Source organism: Rhinoraja longicauda, chromosome 16, assembly GCF_053455715.1.
Source record: "Rhinoraja longicauda isolate Sanriku21f chromosome 16, sRhiLon1.1, whole genome shotgun sequence".
NCBI classification, from domain to species: Eukaryota; Metazoa; Chordata; class Chondrichthyes; order Rajiformes; family Arhynchobatidae; genus Rhinoraja; species Rhinoraja longicauda.
This window is the reverse complement of record NC_135968.1, coordinates 4,161,897-4,183,897: the sequence shown is the minus strand read 5'-3', so window position 1 is coordinate 4,183,897 and position 22,001 is coordinate 4,161,897. Positions and strand designations below refer to the sequence as shown.

The 22,001-nt window shown below is 47.3% G+C and overlaps 2 protein-coding genes across 2 annotated transcripts in view; one reads left to right on the top strand and one right to left on the bottom strand.

Annotated features, from left to right (window-relative positions):
- Positions 1-22,001, bottom strand: part of LOC144601450 (uncharacterized) — a 201,734-nt gene that overhangs the window by 7,537 nt on the left and 172,196 nt on the right. The window contains 4 exon segments of the mRNA XM_078413584.1: positions 9,448-9,616; positions 12,133-12,237; positions 15,770-15,942; positions 21,168-21,283. Coding sequence (XP_078269710.1) covers positions 9,448-9,616; positions 12,133-12,237; positions 15,770-15,942; positions 21,168-21,283 — 563 coding nt within the window.
- Positions 9,530-21,975, top strand: LOC144601151 (uncharacterized). Its single transcript, XM_078413104.1, is given in 4 exon segments — positions 9,530-9,554; positions 14,468-16,087; positions 20,571-21,191; positions 21,193-21,975. Coding segments are annotated over 3 exon segments (1,788 nt in total). The 5' UTR covers positions 9,530-9,554; positions 14,468-15,041; the 3' UTR covers positions 21,314-21,975.

The following is a 22,001-nucleotide window of genomic DNA, read 5'->3' as shown; positions in this document are numbered from 1 at the left end:
GTAAAATATATTGCAGCTCACTACAGTGTGCTTTCTATCGAAACTATGGTCATCTGGTGGTGAAGGGAACAAATGTCGCCGACAGGATGCCAATCCAGCAGGTCATCTTTGTTTGGATTGCATTCGGCTCCATGAGAGTTTAGTTCAAAGATGCAGTAGCAGATGTGAGGAGGACGCAGGATGGAGCGGGAGGTGCTGAAATACAGTGGTGAAACTGAGATCAAACACTCCAATAGAAATATAGTGAACCGTTGTTTCAACTGACCTTTTTAGAACGGAGTATGAAAGAACTGCAGATGCTGGTTTAAATCGAAGGTAGACGCAAAATGCTGGAGTAACTCAGCGGGTCAGGCAGCATCTCTGGAGAGAAGGAATGGATGACGTTTAGGGTCTTTCTTCAGACCCCCCTTCTTCAGACTCAAAGTTTGAAGAAACGTCACCCATTCCTTCTCTCCAAAGATACTGCCTGTCCCGCTGAGTTACTCCAGCATTTTGTGCCTACCTCTTTACAACGGATTTCGGTTACAGCGGATGGAACTCCCGCTGTCTGCCTACACATCGCCCCCGGATCGCGCCCCTGCACTCTGGTCCCCCCTAATTACCCATTTACTGGTGATCTCCCCTAATTCTCATTTACTAGTTCCCCCCTAATTCTCCATTTACTTGCACTCTCCCCTAATTCCCCATTTACTGGTGCTCTCCTCCAATTCCCCATTTACTGGTGCTCTCCTCTTATTCCCCATTTACTGGTGCTCTCCCCCAATTCCCCGCCACTAGTCACATACACTGAGCGGGTATATGGTTAACAGAAGCAATTCCTCGGGACTTTTGTAACTGTACTGGAGTAACTCATCGGGTCAGGCAGCATCTCTGCAAAAAAATGGTAGATGACGTTTCGGGTCTGGCCCCTTCTGCAGACTGCACTTACTTTGTGCTGACCCGCTGCTTTACTCCAGCACTTTGTACACTTTTGTGCAAACCATCATCCGCAGTTCCTTGTTTCTACATTTTGATCAACTCCTTGAATTCAGCTTCTCCTGGCATCGGTCCTGCGCAGCCGTCGCCCGCTGTTTGGGAAGGAAGGCATAGCCCTCTCTCAGCTGATCAAAGGCCGTCGTGTATACCCAGAATCCCCCGCGCTCCAGCAAGCGGTCCGCCGGCCCCGGTACCGGACAGATGCGCATGCGCTTTGCCGGACGCGCGGTGGGTCAAAGCGGGTGATTCCCCTCCCCGAGTCACCGGAGCGGAGCCGGACAGTCCGGGGCTGAACGGTGCGCGGCCAGCGGTGAATCTGGAGATCGCGTCGCTCCTTCCGCGACCGGGGGTTTGAAGTAGGAAACGTGACACATTCCTTCTCTCGAGAGATGCCGTCTGTCCCGCTGAATTGCCCCAGCTTTTTGTGTCTATCTTCGGTTCAAACCAGCACCTGCAGTTCCTTCCTGCACGGCTTCTCCTTGGGTCCAGGCCCCGTGTTCAGCCTGAATGATTTAACCTGAGCTCCTGGACGGGGTGGCACATTCAGCTGCTGTGGGAACTGGTAGGAAGTCATTGATTGACCCTCCTATCAAACAAACATGAGTGTCCGCGGCGATGGAAGCGTCCCAGTGCCCTGACTGTGGGATGGTCTTTCGCCAGCCCAGTGATCTGTCAAAACACCAGCGGATTCACACCGGGGAGAGGCCGTTCACCTGCTCCGAATGCGGGAAAGGCTTCACTCAGTTGTCCAGCCTGATGACCCACCAACGAGTTCACACTGAGGAGAGACCTTTCCTCTGTTCAGAATGTGGGAAGGGATTCATTCGCGCACCTGATCTGGTAAAACACAATAGACAATAAACAATAGGTGCAGGAGGAGGCCATTCGGCCCTTCGAGCCAGCACCGCCATTCAATGTGATCATGGCTGATCATTCTCAATCAGTACCCCGTTCCTGCCTTCTCCCCATACCCTCTGACTCCGCTATCCTTAAGTGATCTATCCAGCTCTCTCTTGAATGCAAAACACCAGCGAGTTCACACTGAGGGGAGGCCGTTCACCTGCACTGAGTGCGGGAAGGGATTCTACAAGAAAATAACTGCAGATGCTGGTACAATTCGAAGGTATTTATTCACAAAATGCTGGAGTAACTCAGCAGGTCAGGCAGCATCTCAGGAGAGAAGAAATGTGTGTCGTTTCGGGTCGAGACCCTTCATCAGGCTGATGTCAGTGGGGGCGGGACATAGGAAGGATATAGGTGGAGACAGGAAGGTAGAGGAAGATCTGGGAAGGGGAGGGGAAGAGAGGGACAGAGGAACTATCTAAAGTTGGAGAAGTCAATGTTCATACCACTGGGCTGCAAGCTGCCCAGGTGAAATATGAGGTGCTGTTCCTCCAATTTCCGGTGGGCCTCACTATGGCACTGGAGGAGGCCCATGACAGAAAGGTCAGACTGGGAATGGGAGGAAGAGTTGAAGTGCTCAGCCACCAGGAGATCAGATTGGTTAACGCGGACCGAGCGCAGGTGTTGAGCGAAGCGATCGCCGAGCCTGCGTTTGGTTTCGCCGATGTAAATAAGTTGACATCTGGAGCAGCGGATGCAATAGATGAGGTTGGAGGAGGTGCAGGTGAACCTCTGTCTCACCTGGAAAGACTGTTTGAGTCCTTGGATGGAGTTGAGGGGGGAGGTAAAGGAACAGTTGTTGCATCTCGTGAGGTTGCAGGGGAAAGTACCCGGGGATGGGGTGGTTTGGGTAAGAAGGGACGAGTGGACCAGGGAGTTACAGATGGAACGGTCTCTGCGGAACGCAGAAATGGGAGAGGATGGGAAGATATGGCCAGTGTTGGGGTCCCGTTGTAGGTGCCGGAAATGTTGGCGGATGATTTGTTGGATACGCTGGCTGGTGCGGTGGAAGGTGAGAACGAGGGGGATTCTGTCCTTGTTACGAGTGGGGGGAAGGGGAGCAAGAGCGGAGCTGTGGGACGTAGAAGAGACCCTAGTGAGAGCCTCATCTATAATGGAAGAGGGGAAGCCCCGTTTCCTGAAGAATGAGGACATCTCCGATGCCCTAGTGTGAAACACCTCATCCCGGGCGCAGATGCGGCGTAGACGGAGGAATTGGGAGTCAGGGATAGACTTTTTGCAGGAGACCGGGTGGGAAGAAGTGTGGTCGAGATAGCTGTGCGAGTCATTGGGTTTATAGTAGATGTCAGTCACTCGTCTGTCTCCTGTGATGGAGATGGTGAGGTCCAGAAACGGGAGGGAGATTCGCTCAGTCGTTATATCTGCAGAGACACCAACGTGTGCACACCAAAGGAAATATTTAAATGTTTGTGTTTTTTAAATACCTCAGCCTCTCAGACATTGCATTTTACAATTATTGTTTGAAAGAGTACACAAACAGGCCCTTGGTCCCACCGAGTCCGCGCCGGCCATCGATCACCCACTTGTGTTTGGACTGGCTGCTGTTAGCATATTATATTATTTTGTCTAGATAGATCTTGCCGTATTATTTTGGACACTTGGGGGCTGTCGTTATATATATATATGGGCATAACGGACTGGGAGGAGCCAGAACGAGGTGGTGTATATAAACATAGCACAAAAAGTAAGGAAATTTGTGTTTGGTAGATTATTTCTTTGTTGTAACAATGCTTCTTGGCAATAAATCTTATACCGTTGGAAAGCCTGTTTATTTCCCTTTTAAATGGTGCCACATTTGTAAGGAACATGCATTTGTGGGATGAGCAGCAGAGCTGAGTATATGGGTTGCGCCCATGAAAAATTTGCCAAATCTTCTCTGCCAATGCCAAACAGCTTATTCTGCTGTTGCTATTGACTCTTGTTTTGAGCTTCTGGTACCCCCAGGTGCTGACAATCAGGTACCTGATTGGCACCTGATTGGCAGCATCTGTGAGCATGGGCCCTACTACAGTGGTCAGTAGGTGTCTGCTCCAAGAATCGGCATGCCACGTTTGGCTGATCTGGATAGGGCCCGTGCGATAGGGCAACTTCAAGCTGGTGTTCCGCAAAACCAAGTTGCGGCATTATTTGGAGTGAGCCCTAGTACCATCTCCAAAGTGAAGGCCAAGTTCCATATAACGGGGGATGTCAGAGACAGGCCGCGAAGTGGGCGTCCCAAGAAGACGACACCCGAAGAAGACCGTTTCCTCACCCTGTCAGCACTTAGGAACCGTAGGCTGTCTTCTACAGATTTGCAGTCAAGGTTTGCAGGACGATATGGCCGACAGCTCTCTGCCCAGACAATTTGGAACAGACTGCACGCAGCTGATCTCCGGTCTCATAGGGCTGCTAGGAGGCCTGCCATGACTGCCCTTCACCATCAGGCCCGTTTGCACTGGTGTCGGCAACACGTGCACTGGAACCTGAACATGTGGAGGAACGTTATGTTCAGCGATGAGTCCAGATTCTGCCTATGGCAGTTGGATCATAGGGTCAAAGTGTGGAGAAGACGCGGAGAACGCTATGCTGATTGCTGCACCGATAAAGTAACATCTTTTGGTGGAGACAGTGTGATGGTGTGGGGCGGCATCTCCCTCACTGGAAAAACGAGGCTTGTCATCATTGGAGGCAATCTCAATGCAGAGAGATATCGAGATGAGATTCTGCAACCAGTGGCAATCCCATATCTCCACAGTCTGGGACCGAACTCTATCCTCCAAGATGACAATGCTCGCCCCCACAGAGCAGGGTTTCTCAGAGACTACCTCCAGAATTTGGGAGTGGAGAGGATGGAATGGCCTGCCAGCAGTCCTGACCTCAACCCCATTGAACACTTGTGGGATCAGCTTGGGCGTGCTGTTCGTGCCAGAGTGACCAACACAACCACGTTGGCTGACTTGCGACAAATGCTGGTTGAAGAATGGGATGCCATCCCACAACAGTGTGTGACCAGGCTGGTGACCAGCATGAGGAGGAGGTGCCAGGCTGTTGTGGCTGTGTATGGTTCTTCTACACGCTACTGAGGCTCCTGTTTATTAAATGAATAAATTGTTAAATTGCCAATATGTCTTGTTTCTTCAGACTTCAATCATCCAATCCACCAAACAACACCGAACAAGAGTCAATGGCAGAATACGGGGATCACTGGGCGGCACGGACTTGGAGGGCCGAAAAGGCCTGTTTCCGGCTGTATATATATGATATGATATGATATGATATGATAAGCTGTTTGGCATTGGCAGAGATTTGGCAGATTTTTCATGGGCACAACCCACATACTCAGCTCTGCTGCTCATCCCACAAATGCATGTTCCTTACAAATGTGGCACCATTTAAAAGGGAAATAAACAGGCTTTCCAACGGTATAAGATTTATTGCCAAGAAGCATTGTTACAACAAAGAAATAATCTACCAAACACAAATTTTGTTACTTTTTGTGCTATGTTTATATGGATACAGGGACTGGGAGGAGTTAGACACAGGGAGGGACTGTATACAGTTCTCACCAGAGCTGTGAGCAGACGGGGAAACAGAGCAGCCAGCTGCGACTTGTATGCAAAATAAGTACAGCCTGGTATGTTCATATCCTTGTTATAAAAGGACTAGCTAGATGCAGGAAAAATGTTCCCAATGTTGGGGGAGTCCACAACCAAGGGCCACAATCTAAGAATAAAGTGAAGGCCATTTAAAACTGAGATGAGAAGAAACTTTTTCATCTAGAGGGTTGTGAATTTGTAGAATTCTCTGCCTCAGAGGGCAATGGAGACCAATTCACTGGATGAATTTAAAAGAGAGTTAGATAGAGCTCTCTGGGCTAGTGGAATCACGGAATATGGGGAGAAAACAGGCCATGATCATATGAATGGCGGTGCTGGCTCGAAGGGCCAAATGGCCTCCTGCACATATTGTCTATGTTTCTATTCCTTTTTCACAAATCTCTGGGGCCTGAAGAGAAGCTGGTGGAGAAACAACTGCTGATGCTGGTTTATAAAAAATGGCACAAAGTGGTGGAGTAACTCAGCGGGACAGACAGTATCTTTGGAGAACGTGGATGGGTGACGTTTTGGGTTGGGACCCTCCTTCAGACTGATTGCAGTAAGACGGAGAAAAAACTTGTAAACACGGGTGGGGGCAGGACAGTGTTTGGCGAGCGATAGGTGGATACCGGTGAGGGGGAGTTGATTGGCAGACGGGTAGAGACAGACAAGAGATGAAAATGAGTCACTTTGTGTCAATGTGGGGCGATGATGATGACCATACTTTTTATTGTCACATATACTTATGTACCTCGGCACAGTGAAAATCTTTGCTCTGCACACAATCCTATAAAATCATATTGCAGATTAGCACAATCGTAGATAAGTACAAAAACGATTGTAGTATAATAGTAAACTTCACTGAGACAGTGCACAAAGTGGCACCTTCAAAGTTCTTAACAGTGCAGTCTTATCATTGCCTTAAAGGCCTATTGTCCTGGGCACCGGTCCTCTCTGACCGCTGCCATCTTGAGGATGGGGGATGGGTGAGAGAGGCTAGAGATGAAAAGGAGACAAATAGGTGTTAAATAAGGAGAGAAGAGGAATTAAATGTAAAGCTGGAGGGTGAAATGTAGGCATAACATCGTGTGCTGGGGCACCGCATGATGGCTGCCTCTCCTCCAGTCCGTCTGCCCTTTTCTAAACTTTTTTGTTATTTTTGGTAAGTTTTAAAAGCTTGTGTAAATGTTCTCTGATTTGTTTTATGTGGGGGAAGGGGAAACTTTTTTTCAATCTCATTCCTCGCAGTCTCGGGTTGTTCTGTGGGTCCTATCTCCGGTCGCTCTGCGGCCTAACATCGTGGAGCTGGCGGCCTTGCTCGAGACTGACTTTGAGCCCCTCCGCGGGACGTGGATTTAACATCTGAGCATGCGATCCCTTGCCTGGGATCGGCGCTCCAACGGACGCTTGCGGACTTTTACCATCGCAGAGTTCGCAGTCTCGGGTTGAGACCGCTCGAGAGCGCCAAAGCTCCAAAACAACGCCCCACAAGCCCCGACCCGGGGTAAATCGCCCGGCGCAGGGGAGTTTTGACCCCCCCCTCCCATGCAAGAGCTGGATTGCCCCGTTGCCGGCTACGGGAGACAAGATCGCCCAGTCAACAGAAGGTTAGAGGCCCCCGACCACAGGAAGACAAAGAAGGGAGAGATTGAACTTATTTTCGCCTTCCATCACAGTGAGGAATGTGGAGGAGTCACTGTGGTGGATGTTCATGTTAATATGTATTTTGTGTGTCCTGTCCCTTTTTATTGTTATGACTGTTTGGCAAATAAAGTTCCTTGTATGTTGCAAGACTTACTTGGCTAATAAAGTATTATTGTGATTGTGATAAAGTTAGGGGTAGGGAAAGAGGAAGCATGCCTGGGAAATGAAGGACTCTGGGATGTTACCTGCCCTGCTCAGTTACTCTAGAACTTTGTCATAAGGTCAAAAGTGATAGGAGCAGAATGAGGCCCTTCGTCCTATCAAGTCAACTCCGCCATTCAATCATGGCTGACCTATCTCTCCCTCCTAACGCCATTCTCTTGCCTTCTCCCCATAAAATCCGATACCCGTACTAATCGAGAACTTGTCTATCTCTGCCTTAAAAAAAATATCCATTGACTTGGCCTCCACAGCTTTCTGTGGCAAATAATTCCACAGATTCACCACAGTCAGACTAAAGAAATTCCTGCTCATAACCTTTCCAAAGGAACGTCTTTAAATTCTGAGGCTATTACCTCTAGTCCTAGGCTCTCCTCTCCACATCCACTCCACATCCACTCGATCCAAGCCTTTCACCATTCGGTAAGTTTCAGAGGTTCCCGCTCATTCTTCTAAACATCAGCGAGTGCAGGCCTTTTGTGTCTTTAGTGTGAACTAGCATCTGCAGCTGTAGAATACTGGCAGAGTGGGAAGGTAGAAACTATTCTGCTGGTGTTTGTGTGTGAAGTGGTTTCAGGACTTGGAAGCCATTCCTTTAGGGAGCAAAGTCGTGAAACATCCCCGTGTGGTATGAATCTGGAATAATTTTTCATAAATGGGAATTGATGTTGGGTGAATTTGTTAAGGGAACAAAACCACACACACATACACAAAGTGTGGCGCAGCACAGTGGTGCAGCTGGTAGAGCCGCTGCCTCACAGAGTCAGATACCCGAGTTCAGTCCTGATCTCGGGTGCTGTCTGCGTGGAGTCCGCACGTTCTCCTGCGTAGATTTTGTCCAGGTGCTCCACTTTTGTTTCCCACGCCCCAAACACAAGTGAGTTTATAGGTTAATTGGCCATCTGTATTTGCTCCTAAAATGTAGGCAGTGGGATAACGTAGAACTAGTGTTGTCGAGTGATGGAAGGTTGGTGGGGTGAATGGCATGTTTTCCTGCTGTATTTCTAAACTAAACGCTAAACTAAGCGCTGGAGTAACTTAGCGGGTCAAGCAACACCTGGAAGACATGGATAGGTGGCGTCGTTGTCGGGACTAAATGGTCACCGATCTTTGTCCTCCAGAGTTGCTGCCTGGTCTGCTACGATACTCCTGCCCTTCGTTTGTTCTTTTTTTGGTGTATACCAGCATCTGAGGTTTCTTGTGATTCTTGTTTCTTTAGTTTTTGTTTCTTGTTTTGTGTTTCTTGGGAAAGTTATTATGGAATGTGAGGCAAGGGTGGGCATTTGGAGTCGGGTCACAGATTAGACATGATGCTACTGAATGGAGGAATAGGGCGGCCTAGCGGTCGAGCTACCGCCTTACAGCGCCAGACCCAGGTTCGATTCTGAGCAAACGTCATCTGAAGAACAGTCTCGACCCGAAACGTCACCCATTCCTTCACTGCAGAGATGCTGCCTGTCACGCTGAGTTACTCCAGCTTTTTGTGTCTATCCATGTTCCTCAGACATGCTGCCTGATCGGCTGAGTTACTCCAGCACCTTTATTCTTAATGTTTTAATGTTTTATGTTTTATTCTTAATTGTTTACTATATGCTGTGTTGTTACTTGCGAGCAAAGCACCAAGGCAAATTCTTTGTATGTATACATACTTGGCTAATAAAATTTATTCAATTCAATTCAATTCAATTCACCTTGAGTCTTTTTTTGAAAACCGGCACCTGTAGTTTCTTGTGTTCTACAGTCATTGCATTTGGGAAGTTTTTGAGGAATGTGAGACTGAGATGGGTGTCAAAAGGCCTTCTACGCCCGCACCTCCAGACTCAGGAACAGCTTCATCCCCAGGGCCATAGCTGCTATGAACCGGTCCTGCTGAGCCGGATGGCCACAACGCATAGATCAACTTGCACTTTACCCTGTCCAAAACTGTTACAACTGTTTCGTTTCGTTGGGTTGCTGCTGTCTAAATTACTTAAATTATTGCATCGTATGGGAGGCGCATTCCCAATCTCGTTGTACCCCTGGGTACAATGACAATAAAGATATATTGTATTGTATTGTATTGTATTTAAAACCAAAAGCTAAACTCTTTTCAATGGAGGGCACCATTTACCAGAAACCTCTGCGGCTAAGTATGTGCTCTATCAATGTTAAAGCGGTTGTGCACTGCGGAAGGGACGTCAGGGTCCTGTGCAGCAACGGTCCGAACGTGGTGTGGAGGTAGGAGCCGGGGACTGGTGTGGGATGAATTGGTGCGGGCGAGCTGGAGACGCGGCCATGGTCTATGGGAGGCGATCTGCAGAAATACCGCGGGCAGCCATGCTGGCTCAGGTCCGACCATTATTCTCCGGGCGTGTTCCTCACCCGGACCCGGGAATTCCTCGCGTTTTCCACAGGCCCGGTGCATTGAAATGCGTCGCTCGCTGGGACGCGGGGAGTCACAGAGTCATCCAACGTGGAAACAAGCAAATCGGCCCAACTTGTCCATGTCGCCCACATCCTCCAAAATCCTTCTGTCTCACGCCTTCGGTTTTAATCTCTGGATTTTGTTTCAACCATATGCCTATCAGGAGAAAACCCTCCCCCGTGTCCATCTACCAGGCTGCGTCCTGCCTGCTCTCCCAGCACCCCCCCCCCTCACTCAGTCTGCAGAAGGGACTCGACCCGAAACGTCCCCTATCCATGTTCTCCAGAGATGATGCCTGGCCCGCTGAGTTATTGCAACATTTCGTGTCCCTTTAAACATTTCCTACCCATGTGCCAGTCCGAATGTCTTTTAAATGTTGTTATAGTACTTGCTTCAACTACCTCCTCCGCACGAAAGGACACAAAGTCTCAGCAGGACAGGCAGCATCTCTGGAGAACATGGACATGTGACATTTCAAGTCGAGGCCCTTCTCAGGACTGATGGTAGGAAGAGGGGGCGTGGCTGAGAAAGGATCTTGAGATGCTGCCGGACCTGCTGAGTTATGCCAGCACTTTTGAGTCCTTTTGAGTATTAACCCGCTGAGTTACTCCAGTTTTTGTGCCTAACCAGCATCTGTAGTTCTTTCTTTCTACCTCTTCTGGCAGATTGTTCCATGCACCCACCACCATCTGAATGAAAATGTTGCCCCTCAGCATCCTATTAAATCTTTCCCCTCTCACCTTAATCCTATGTCCTCTTGTTTTGATTTCTCTCCTTTGGGTAAATTCACCTTATCTATCCCCCTCATGATCTTATACACCTCGATAAGATTACGCCTCATCCTCCTGCGCCACAATAAATAAAGTTCCACCCTGCCTAAACCTTCCCCCTTCACTCAGGCCCTCAAGTCCTGACAACAGCCTCGTAAATCTTCAATACACTCTTGTGTGGGAAGGAAATGCAGAAATACACTCTTTCCAACGTTCCTACTTAACACTGCCCTGTCCATCACCGGCTCTGACCTCCCCACCATCGAAGGGATTTATCGGAGTCGCTGCCTCAAAAAGGCAGCCAGCATCATCAGAGACCCACACCATCCTGGTCACACTCTCATTTCACCACTGCCATCGGGAAGAAGGTACAGAAGCCTGAAAACTGTAAGGTCCAGGTTCAGGAACAGCTTCTTCCCTCCAGCCATCAGGCTATTAAACATAACAACCTCAAATAAGCTCTGAACTATAATCGATTAATATCATTATTATTATTTACAGTGTGCTATGTTTATATATTTTGTTGTGCTGCAGCAGGTAAGAATTTCATTGTTCTATCTGGGACATATGACAATAAAACACTCGACTCTTGAACATCTTTCCTATAGCAGTGTGACCAAACTGAGCACAATACACAATTTTGGCCGGGTGAGTGTTTGTGGCCAGCTATGCAGCTATTGAATATGCTGAAATATTTTTGTTTGTGAATAAATCCCGATGAATTGTTCAATGGTAGTTTATTGTCACGTGTACATAAGTGCAATGAGACCTTTGCATACAATTCAGTGCCAATCTTGCTCTACATTAGGCTCGATCATACTAAGTATAAGAGTTTAAAATGAAAGTAGACTACAACGAGTCTGTGCACAGGGAATGTCATATTTTAAGCACAACCTTGTATCCTTCAAATCCAAATTTAAAACAAAAATGTAAAAAACTTAGCTTGGCCACAAAGGCCTGTTGTCCTGGCAGCAGCGCTGGGTGGAAGTTGCAGGGGTCAGGCGATGTGTTGGCGTTCTCCACTGCCGTTCTTCCACTTCGTGCCGCTACAGGTCGCTTCCGATCCGCGGGCTTGGCCTCTTTTTTTATTAATCAAAAATATTTATTCAAATATTAAAATAATATATACAATACAATAAAACCCAAAACAGACCCCCCCCCACCATAATACAAGACAAACAATACACTATCATACAACTATCTTACACTCCTTGTCAAGGATGCATTCAACCCCCCGCGGTGCCCAGCGATCCTGGAAATCCCCCAGAGTGCCCGTGGGCAGCGCATAGTCCCTCTCTAACACTACCCGGGTGCGGACATAACCCACGGAAAAGGGGCAGGCAGCCCTCTTCCGCCTGGTGCCGTGACTCATGGATGGCCAGCTAGGCCAGGCCCTGGAGCAACCCAACCCGGACATCTTCGGCCCTACCCTCTCCCCTATGCACAGGGTGTCCAAAGATGAGGATGGCGGGTGAGAAATGCAGCCAGAAGGCAAGGAGCAGCCCCTTTTGATAAAGGAACAGGGGCTGCACACACTTGGCCCCTTGGAGGGGCGTCCGATCTGCTGGAGCCCCAAGTTGCTTTAGTTTCTACAGTGGCACAACCCCCCTCCTCGACTAACTTGACATCGGCCCGTGAACGCGCCGACCTTCGCCTCCAACCACCATCACACGGCCTCCGTCCCCAGGGCTCCTCCCACAGCTGACCCAGATCACTGCGGAGGGTTCTGGAAGTAAGCCCCCAGCCTGATAACTGGCATCAGTCCTTTCTTCCATGACGCCACTGCTACCATCTCAAAGGGTTCTTCATGATAAATGCTTGTAAGAATTGATGATAATATGAAACATAGAAACATAGAAAATAGGTGCAGGTTGAGACCATTTGGCCCTTCGAGCCAGCACAGCCATTCATTGTGATCATGGCTGATCATCCGCAATCAGTAACCTGTGCCTGCTTTCTCCCCATATCCATATAACCATATAACCATATAACCATATAACAACTACAGCACGGAAACAGGCCCGTTTGGCCCTACCAGTCTATGCCGACCACTCTCTCTGACCTAGTCTCATCTACCTGCTCTCAGACCATAACCCTCCAATCCCCTCTTATCCATATACTTATCCAATTTACTCTTAAATAATAAAGTCGAGCCTGCCTCCACCACTTCCACCGGAAGCCCATTCCATACAGCCACCACCCTCTGAGTAAAGAAGTTACCCCTCATGTTACCCCTAAACTTTTGTCCCTCAATTCTGAAGCTATGTCCCCTTGTTGGAATCTTCCCCACTCTCAAAGGGAAAAGCCTACCCACGTCAACTCTGTCCGTCCCTCTTAAAATTTAAAAAACCTCTATCAAGTCCCCCCTCAACCTTCTGCGCTCCAAAGAATAAAGACCCAACCTGTTCAACCTCTCTCTGTAGCTTAAGTGCTGAAACCCAGGCTGAAACCCAGACAACATTCTAGTAAATCTCCTCTGTACCCTCTCCATTTTGTCGACATCCTTCCTATAATTTGGCGACCAGAACTGCACACCATACTCCAGATTCGGCCTCACCAATGCCTTGTACAATTTTAACATTACATCCCAATTTTAACATTACATCCCAACTTCTATATTCGATGCTCTGATTTATAAAGGCAAGCATACCAAACGCCTTCTTCACCACCCTATCCATATGAGATTCCACCTTCAGGGAACAATGCACAGTTATTCCCAGATCCCTCTGTTCATTGATCCATTGATTCCGCTATCCCCAATAGCTCTATCTAACTCTCTTTTAAACTCATCCAGTGAATTGGCCTCCACTGCCTTCTGTGGCAGAGTATTCCACAAATTCACAACTCTCTGGGTGAAAAAGATTTTTCTCATCTCAGTTTTAAATGGCCTCCCCTTTATTGTTAGACTGTGGTCCCTGGTTCGGGACTCCCCCAACATTGGGAGCATTTTTGCTGCATCTTGCTTGTCCAGTCCTTTTATAATTATATACGTTTCTATAAGATCCCCTCTCATCCTTCTAAATTGATTGTAAGAACCACCCAGATTCACCACGACAGTTAACATTTTGTAAAGAACTGTTTTCATCTTCTTACTTTTGGCTCTCCTGTTATCTCCATTTCTGAATCCGAAGAAAGGTCCCTATCCAAAATGTCATCTGTCCATTCCCCTTCACAGATGCTGCCACTTTGTGTTTTGCTCAAGATTCCAACATCTGTAGTTCCTTCTGCGTTCTTTATCTTCATTCTTTGTTCTTTGCCTCTTGCCCCTTAATTTACTCCATCAGGGCACAATGATATTTAGCACTATGTCAGATTTCTTCTGAGGTTCCTCTGTTGTGCTGAGAATCCCGCATCTCACTAAAGCTCTTCATCTCTGACATTTATTCTGAGATCATGGGAATAAAAACATAATTTGTTGTCCTTTTGAAACAACTGCACAGGGCTGCACAGAGGTGCAGTGGGTGGAACAACTGCTGCCTCACAGCGCCATAGACCCGGGTTCAATCCTGACCTCGGGAGCTGTCTGTGTGGAGTTTGCACGTTCTCTCTGTGACTACTTGGGTTTCCCTCAGGTTTCCTCCCTCCCATCTAAATGGTTTGCGGGTTTGTAAGTTAATTGTCCTCTGTAAATTGTCCCGACTGTGTAGGGAGTGGATGAGAAACTGGTATAACATAGAACTGATGTGACCAATGATTGATGGTGGGCCGAAGGGCCTGTTTCCATGCTGTTTAGAGACTTTCATGAAAGATGTTACGACCAACAGCGTGGTAATCTGCCAGTATTAAATTTGAGTATTGGGCTTGGTTTTGTTTTGCTGTTTCGGGAGTTGGAATTAAGTCTCCAATCTTCCAACAGAGATTATTGTGCTACTAAGTCACGGCTCACCATTAAGACTAAAATTATCATGTCTGAGATGCTGTACTTAATAATGTCTTTTATCAATTCCTTTTTAAAGGATATAATTAGAAGAGGATTTGTTAACAGGAATCCCACATTCAGATCTTCACTGTCAATTCACCAGCACCTGCATATCAACAATATTTGAATCCAGAGACGATGATTTTCTGGAGTATTTCTGAGAAGAGATTACAAACTGCAGTATGACCAACAAGACACAGAGACTCATACCACCGTATGACAGTGATCAAAAGCACTAATAATAGAAAGATCTTTGGCCAGTCACATAGCCAAAGAAGATGACATGCCAGGCACATCAGCAAGAAACCATATGCTTATTCTGCGTTTGAGGACAATTTTAATGAACTGACTTGGAGGGAGACATTTGAAATTATCTTTGCTTCTGAGAAGAAAGGAGCAAACGTTTTATTGATTAAAAACAGTATGTCAATGTGAATGGTTGATACTTGAAAAAGTAGCAATTCCCCTTTCGAACTGGAAATTAACAGCTGTTCTGTGTCTGGAGTGAAATTTCCAGTTTTCTTTTCTTGATCCTTAAATCCTTAATCCAAGGCAACACACCAGCACTGGAGTTAGGAAGTCATCTGCTCCAAGTTTGGGAAGAACTCAAAATGTCTTCTGATCTGTTGAGACCACAACCAGTTTGTAACAGAAAGAAATCACTCACTTCTTCCATGTCTGGGGAGGGATTCAATGGACCATCCAGCCTGATGAGTCACCAGCGAATTCACACTGAGGAGAGGCCTTTCACCTGCTCTGGCTGCCAGGTGCGATTCACTGACTCATCGGGCTTTGCAGAAAACCAACAAGTTCAAACTGGGATCAGACCATTTATCTGCTCTGAATGCGGGAAGGGATTCACTTGGTCATCTAGCCTGGTGACACACCAACGAGTTCACACTGGGGAGAGGCCATACACCTGCTCGGAGTGTGGAAAGGGATTCACTCAATCATCAAGCTTTTGCACGCACCAGCAGGTCCACACCGGGGAGAGGCCGTTCACTTGCCCCGTGTGTGGGAAGAGGTTTAATCATCCATCCAATTTGCAGAGGCACCAACGCCTTCACACCGGGGAGAGGCCTTTCACCTGCTCCGAGTGCGGGAAGAGATTCACTCAGTCGTCTCATCTGCAGGAGCACCGGCGAGTTCACACCGGGGAGAAACCATTCACCTGCACCGAGTGTGGGAAGGGATTCACCCGCTCATCACATTTGCAGGAGCACCGTCGGGTTCACACCGGGGAGAAGCCGTTCATTTGCTCCGAGTGTGGGAAGGGATTCACTCAGTCGTACAGCCTGATGATTCACCAGCGAGTTCACACCGGGGAGAGGCCATTTACCTGCTCCGAGTGCGGGCAGGCGTTCAGCCGATCGGACAGCCTGGTGGTACACCTGCAGGTTCATTCTGGAGTGAGGCCTTTTACTTGCTCCCAGTGTGGGAAAGGATTTATTCAGTCGTCGGATCTGAAGACGCACCAGCGAGTTCACACCGGGGAGAGGCCCTACATCTGCTCTGAGTGCGGGAAAGGTTTCACTCAGTCATCTAGCCTGAGGACACACCAACGGGTTCACACCGGGGAGAAGCCGTTCACCTGTTTTAGATGCGGGAAGGGATTTACTCAGTCAGCTGGTCTATGGAAGCACCAGCGTGTCCACAAGTGACTGCAGGAGGATTCTGCTGTCGTTGCTCCTGAGAATGATATCCATGTTTGCACCGCATTCCCTGTCCCAGCCTGAGCTAACTCCTGTGAAGTTGACAGTCCTTGCGGCTGGGCTGGAGATTAATGCGCTTGACAGATGCTGAGTAAATATCTTGATCTTGGACACCCATTGCATTGTCTATTTAATAATGAAAAGCCTAGATAGAGTGGATGTGGAGAGGACGTTTCAAGTAGTGGGAGATTCTGGGACCAGTGGGAAAATAGATTGGCCATGATCGAATGGTGAACAAACTCAATGGGCTCAATGGCCTAATTCTACTCCAAATCTTCTTGTCTAAAAGCGAGAATTGTACTCCAGACAGTTTAGTTATTTAAAAGATCATTTGCTTGAGGTTCTGATACTGATCATAACTGATAGTGTCTCCCGCCTCAGTCTAATCTGCTGGTGGTTGTGATGGTGAGGACTCTGGGCGCGAGACTGGGGAGCCATGTCTTTTGGAAGCGGTGGTGAAATGTTCCTTCACGGTAAGAGTCTGGAACTCGTTTCCACAAGTGGGAATCGATGTTGGGTGAATTGTCACTGTAAAACATAAGATTTAGGAATATTTGTTAAGCAAACGATTAAGGGATATGGAGCAAGGGTGGACATTGGGAGTTGGGTCACATCAGCCTAGATGGCACTCGATGGGGGAACAGGCTGGAAGGAGTGAATCATTGAATCCTGCCTACACAGGAGAATGCATTTTGGCCCATTGAGCAAGTCCCCATTCTCAGCATGAACCATCCAATGAGTGCCTTTTCAGGCTCACTTGCTATAGCACAGAAATGTTCCCACCATGGATGTTGGTTAAATTCCCTTTGGAAAGTTGCAATTAAATTGGTTTTCACTTCCTTTTCATGCAGTGTGTCCCAGACCGTGACCATTCACTGTATAAAATGGCTTCTCCTCATAGGGTGGCACAGTGGCAGAGCTGATGCAGATGACACAAAGGAGCCACCACCTCATAGTGCCAGAGACCCAGGTTCGATCCTAACTTTGGGTGCTGTCTGTGTCTAGTTTGTAAGTTTGTCCTGTGACCATGTGGATTTCATCCGGGAGCTCCGGCTCCAGTTCATAGAGCATAAAAACAGGCCCTTCTACCCAAGTTGCCCACGCTGACCAACATGCCCCATTTACACTAGTCCCATCTGCCTGCGTTTGGCCCATATCGCTCTTAACCTATCTTATCCATGTATCTGTCTAAATGCTTCTTAAATGCTGCGATCGAACCAAAGTAAGCGGTATAGTGGACAGTGAAGGATATCTAAGTTTACAAAAGGATCTAGATCAGTCAGGAAAGTGGACCAAGGAATGGCAAATTAAATGTAACTTTGGTAATTGTGAGGTGTTGCACTTTGAGATGTCAAACTAGGACAACATTTACACAGTAAATGGTAGAGCCCTGGAGACTGATGTAGAACAGGGAGATCTTGGAGTACAGGTGCATGGTTCCCTGAAAGTGGCGAGTCAGGAAGAAAGGGTCGCGAATAAGGCGTTTGGCACACTAACCTTCATTGGGAAGGATATTGAGTACATAAGTTGGGACATCATCGTGCATCTGTAGGTCAATGGTGAGACTACACTTGCAGTTCTGGTTTCCTGGTTGTAGGAAGCATGTCATAAAGTTGGAAAGGATGCAAATGAGATTCACCGGGATTTCACATGGACTTGTGGATCTGAGATATAGATATAGTTGGATAGGCTGGGACTTTTTCCTTTGGGGTAGGAGGTGTGATGTGGTGGCCTGATTGAAATGTTGAAATCATGAATGGGCATGGATGGAGGGAACACTCAGTCTTTTTGTCAGGTAGAGGATTCTAAACTAGAGGTCTAGGGTTAAGGTGAGGGGAGAGAAATGAGGGACCCTCTGGGTCAACCTTTTCCACTCAGAGAGTATTCCGCATCTGAAATGAGTCACCAGAGGCAGCTATGGAAGCAGATATGATTACTTTCAAAAGACATTTGGAAAAATATATTGTTAGGAAGGGCTAAAGAGATATGGGTCAAATGCATGCAAATGGGACTAGCCCTGAATATCAACTCAGTTGGCATGGGCAAGGAGGACCAAATAACACGTTTCCCTGCATAATAGGTCTATGACTTTATCTCCCTACCAACCTATCACACCCTTCCCCATTTCTACATATTGGCTATCTCCCCGCTCCACTCTCAGTCCTCATCAAAGATGCTAGAGGAACAAGACGGAACACTCAGTTGAAATCGCCAATACTGAAGTGTAGTACGCAAAGGAGCCATTTTAGTAGGTAAAACCCGCCATCCGTTATGCCTCTCGCATTGTAATCAGTGTTTTGGGGAACAGTATGTGTGATGATACCATTAAAATGCAGAATATATCTCATCTATCAATTCACAGTTTTTTGTTATTTTTCTTTTTTAATGTTTCTGTAAGTTTCTGCCTAATAAAATGGCGCCATGACATACTACGGTTTTTGGGGTCGAGTGGTCTATCTTGCTCCTCTAGTATCTTTGGTCCTCAGACACTGTTTCAATCTGAAACATTGACATTTGCTGATGCTGCTGGACCCACCGAGCTCTTACAGCTGCTTATCTTTTTCATCCACTCGTTTCTCGAGTAGAAAGGAGATAGTTGGTAGAACGGGGCAAGGGGAAGGGGAAGATCTGGTTTTTGGATTCAGGAGCTGAATCCAAGCAAGGGTGGTTTGGGTGGGAAAGGATGAGTTAACCAGGGAGTATTATAAGTATTATAATGTCTGGTCATAAGTATTATAATGTCTGGTCAGCGGGAATGACCCCTTCAGTGCCTATCTGCTCTACGATAAGGACCTCTCAGAATTTGTGGATCAAACGAGCAAAATTGTACTTGAGTGTGTGTAAGCGAGAAGGGTGGCACAGTGGCAGAGCTGGTAGAGGTACTGCCTCACAGCATCAGAACCCCCGGTTTGATCCTAACTTTGGATGCTGTCTGTGTGGAGTTTTCAATTTCATCCTGTGACCGCGTGGGTTTCCTCAGGGTGCTCTGGTTTCCTCCCACACCGCAACGTCATGTGGGTTTGTGAGTTAATTGGCGTCTGTAAATTGCCCCCTGTGTGTAGAGAGTGGATGAGAAAGTGGGATAACATAGACTAGCGTGAACGGATTATTGATGGTCAGTGTAAACTCGGTCGGCAGAAGGACCTGTTTCCATGCTGTGTCTTTCAATCAATACATTTCACAGTATTCAACAATATTACTGACAGAATTATACAGCAAATGTTCTCCAATTATCTCACCCCCAGCCTTAATAAATTCTCTCTCTTGTTTGGCCTTCAGTTCCACAGATCCCTTCTTCTGTGCCACTGAATGGTGGTGGCGCAGTGTTAGAGTTGCTGCCTTACAGTGAATGCAGCGCCAGAGACCTGGGTTCGATCCCGACTATGGGTCAGTACGGAGTTTGTACATTCTCCCCGTGACCTCTGTGGGTCTTCTCCAGGGTCTTCGGTTTCCTCCCACACGCCAAAGATGTACAAGTATGTATGTTAATTGGCTTGGTAAATGTAAAAATTGTCCCTAGGATAGTGTTAATATGCAGTGATCGCTGGTCGGCGTGGACCCGGTGGGCCGAAAGGCCTTTTTCTGCGCTGTTTCTCTAAACTCAGCCAACATTTAGCCATCTATCCTATCATGCGTCTTCATTAAGCCCTCGGTTCCCACTTCATCCCCTCCTATTGGCCCTGGACAGAACATAATCCAGCCCAGCTGGCCACAACTTAATTCCCTGGGCCTTTGATTAAACCAGTCTTGTACTTTACCACAAATGTCCTTGCTCCGGTGATCAGGAGTTACTAACATCAGCAGAAACAATGACCTGGATTCAATCCGAAATGTGACTCGTGCATCTGTGAAGGTAAAATGTGATGAGTCCACATTTCTGGTCAAGACCCTGCATCAGGTCTCACACTGAATTCACACCTTTGCCTCGACAGATGCTGCTTAATCTTCACTTGCTGTGCTCCCCCTTCAAACCTGTTGGGCATTTGCTTGCCATGAAATACACTACGCATACTTGGAATAGTACATCCTGCTTCCAACACTGCATGTAGTTTCTATGACAATCACATCTGGTGCTTTCAGCAACTGCGACCTTTTGCAGGAAATAGTCCTCGGAAGCAATTGCCTTTAAATTGTGCTCTCAGTGCGTTCCCCAACAAGTCAGTGCATGGGAAGATTGAAAGGAGAGAGGGAGCAGGGTAAAATATTGGAGGTCGTGGTTACCTATAAACTGAAAATCATTGGGTTGCAAACCACTTTCTCTCACAGTCCTTTTCAATGCATTTCTTTCACAGGGCATAAAGTAATGGAGGATTCGCAGACTAGAAGCTTAAACCAAACAGTATCTCATGACCCGCCAGGGTCACTTGATCTACCAGCATCTGAACATCATTGGCCTTTGAAGGCGGAAGTAAAATGCTCTATTCACAGTGGAAATAAACAATTCACACTTTCTGAATATGGACAATGCTTAAGCAGTCTATCGAAATACCAGCACAGTCACTCTGGGGACAAACCATGGAAGTGTGGAGACTGTGGGAAAAGATTTAGTTACCCATCCCATTTGGAAATTCATCGACGTAGTCACACTGAGGAAAGGCCGTTCACCTGCTGTGTTTGTGGAACAGGATTCACTCAATCATCCTGTCTGATGATACACCGGCAAATTCACACCGGGGAGAAGCGGTTCACCTGCTCGGAGTGTGGGAAAGGATTCACTTGGTCCGACAGACTAAAGACACACAAGAGAGTTCACAGTGGAGAAAAGCCATTCACTTGCTCCCAGTGTGGGAAGGGATTCACTCAGTCATCCAGTCTAATAACACACCAACGAGATCACACCGGAGAGAAGCCATTTGCCTGCTTTGAGTGTGGGAAGGGATTTACACGATCTGACAAATTAATGACACACCAGCGAGCTCACACTGGGGAGAGGCCGTATGCCTGCTCCCAGTGTGGGAAGGGATTCAGTCGGTCTGACAGTCTGATGACACACCAGTTGGTTCACTCTGCCATCAGGCCATTTGCCTGCTCTGAATGCGGGAAAGGATTTTGACAATCTGATGACACACCAGCGAACTCATACTGGAGAGAAACCGTACAGCTGCTCCCAGTGTGGGAAAATATTCAGTCATCCATCCAGTCTGAGGAAGCACCAGAAAATACACAAGTGACTGCAGGAGCTGAATTCCACTGTTATTGCTTCTCCTAATTATATTGACAATTGACAATTGGAAAGTGAGCCAAAATGTCACACATGTGACCAGACGTCATCAAAAAACGTAATACATTTAAAAATTCTTGTAAGAGATTAATTTTATGCATTGCTATTTTCCTACCTACATAACTATAATGCACGTCTTTTTTTTAAATTCACAGAATTTGTAAGATAAAACAAAACCCTCCATAACCTGGCCCCATCCTACCTGACTGACCTCCTCCACAGACATACTCCCACCTGCACCCTCCGCTCCGCTGCTGCAAACCTCCTGTCCCCCCCCATCCGGACCAAACTCAGATCCTGGGGGGACAGGGCTTTCTCCATCGCTGCTCCCACACTCTGGAACTCACTACCCCAAACCGTCAGAGACTCCTCCTCACTCACCACATTCAAAACATCACTGAAGTCTCACCTGTTCAGCACTGCCTTCAATCACTGACCGTCACCTCACCTTCTTTTTCCTTTTCTCTTCGTTTACTTATTTATCTATTTATTTTCTTTTATGTTTTAGTAAACCTTGTAAAGCGTCTTTGAGTGTTTAGAAAAGCGCTATATAAATGTAATGCATTATTATTATTATGATGAAAAAAATGCTTTCGTGTGAGGTCACGCACGTGACCAGTCATATTTGACCTCTGACC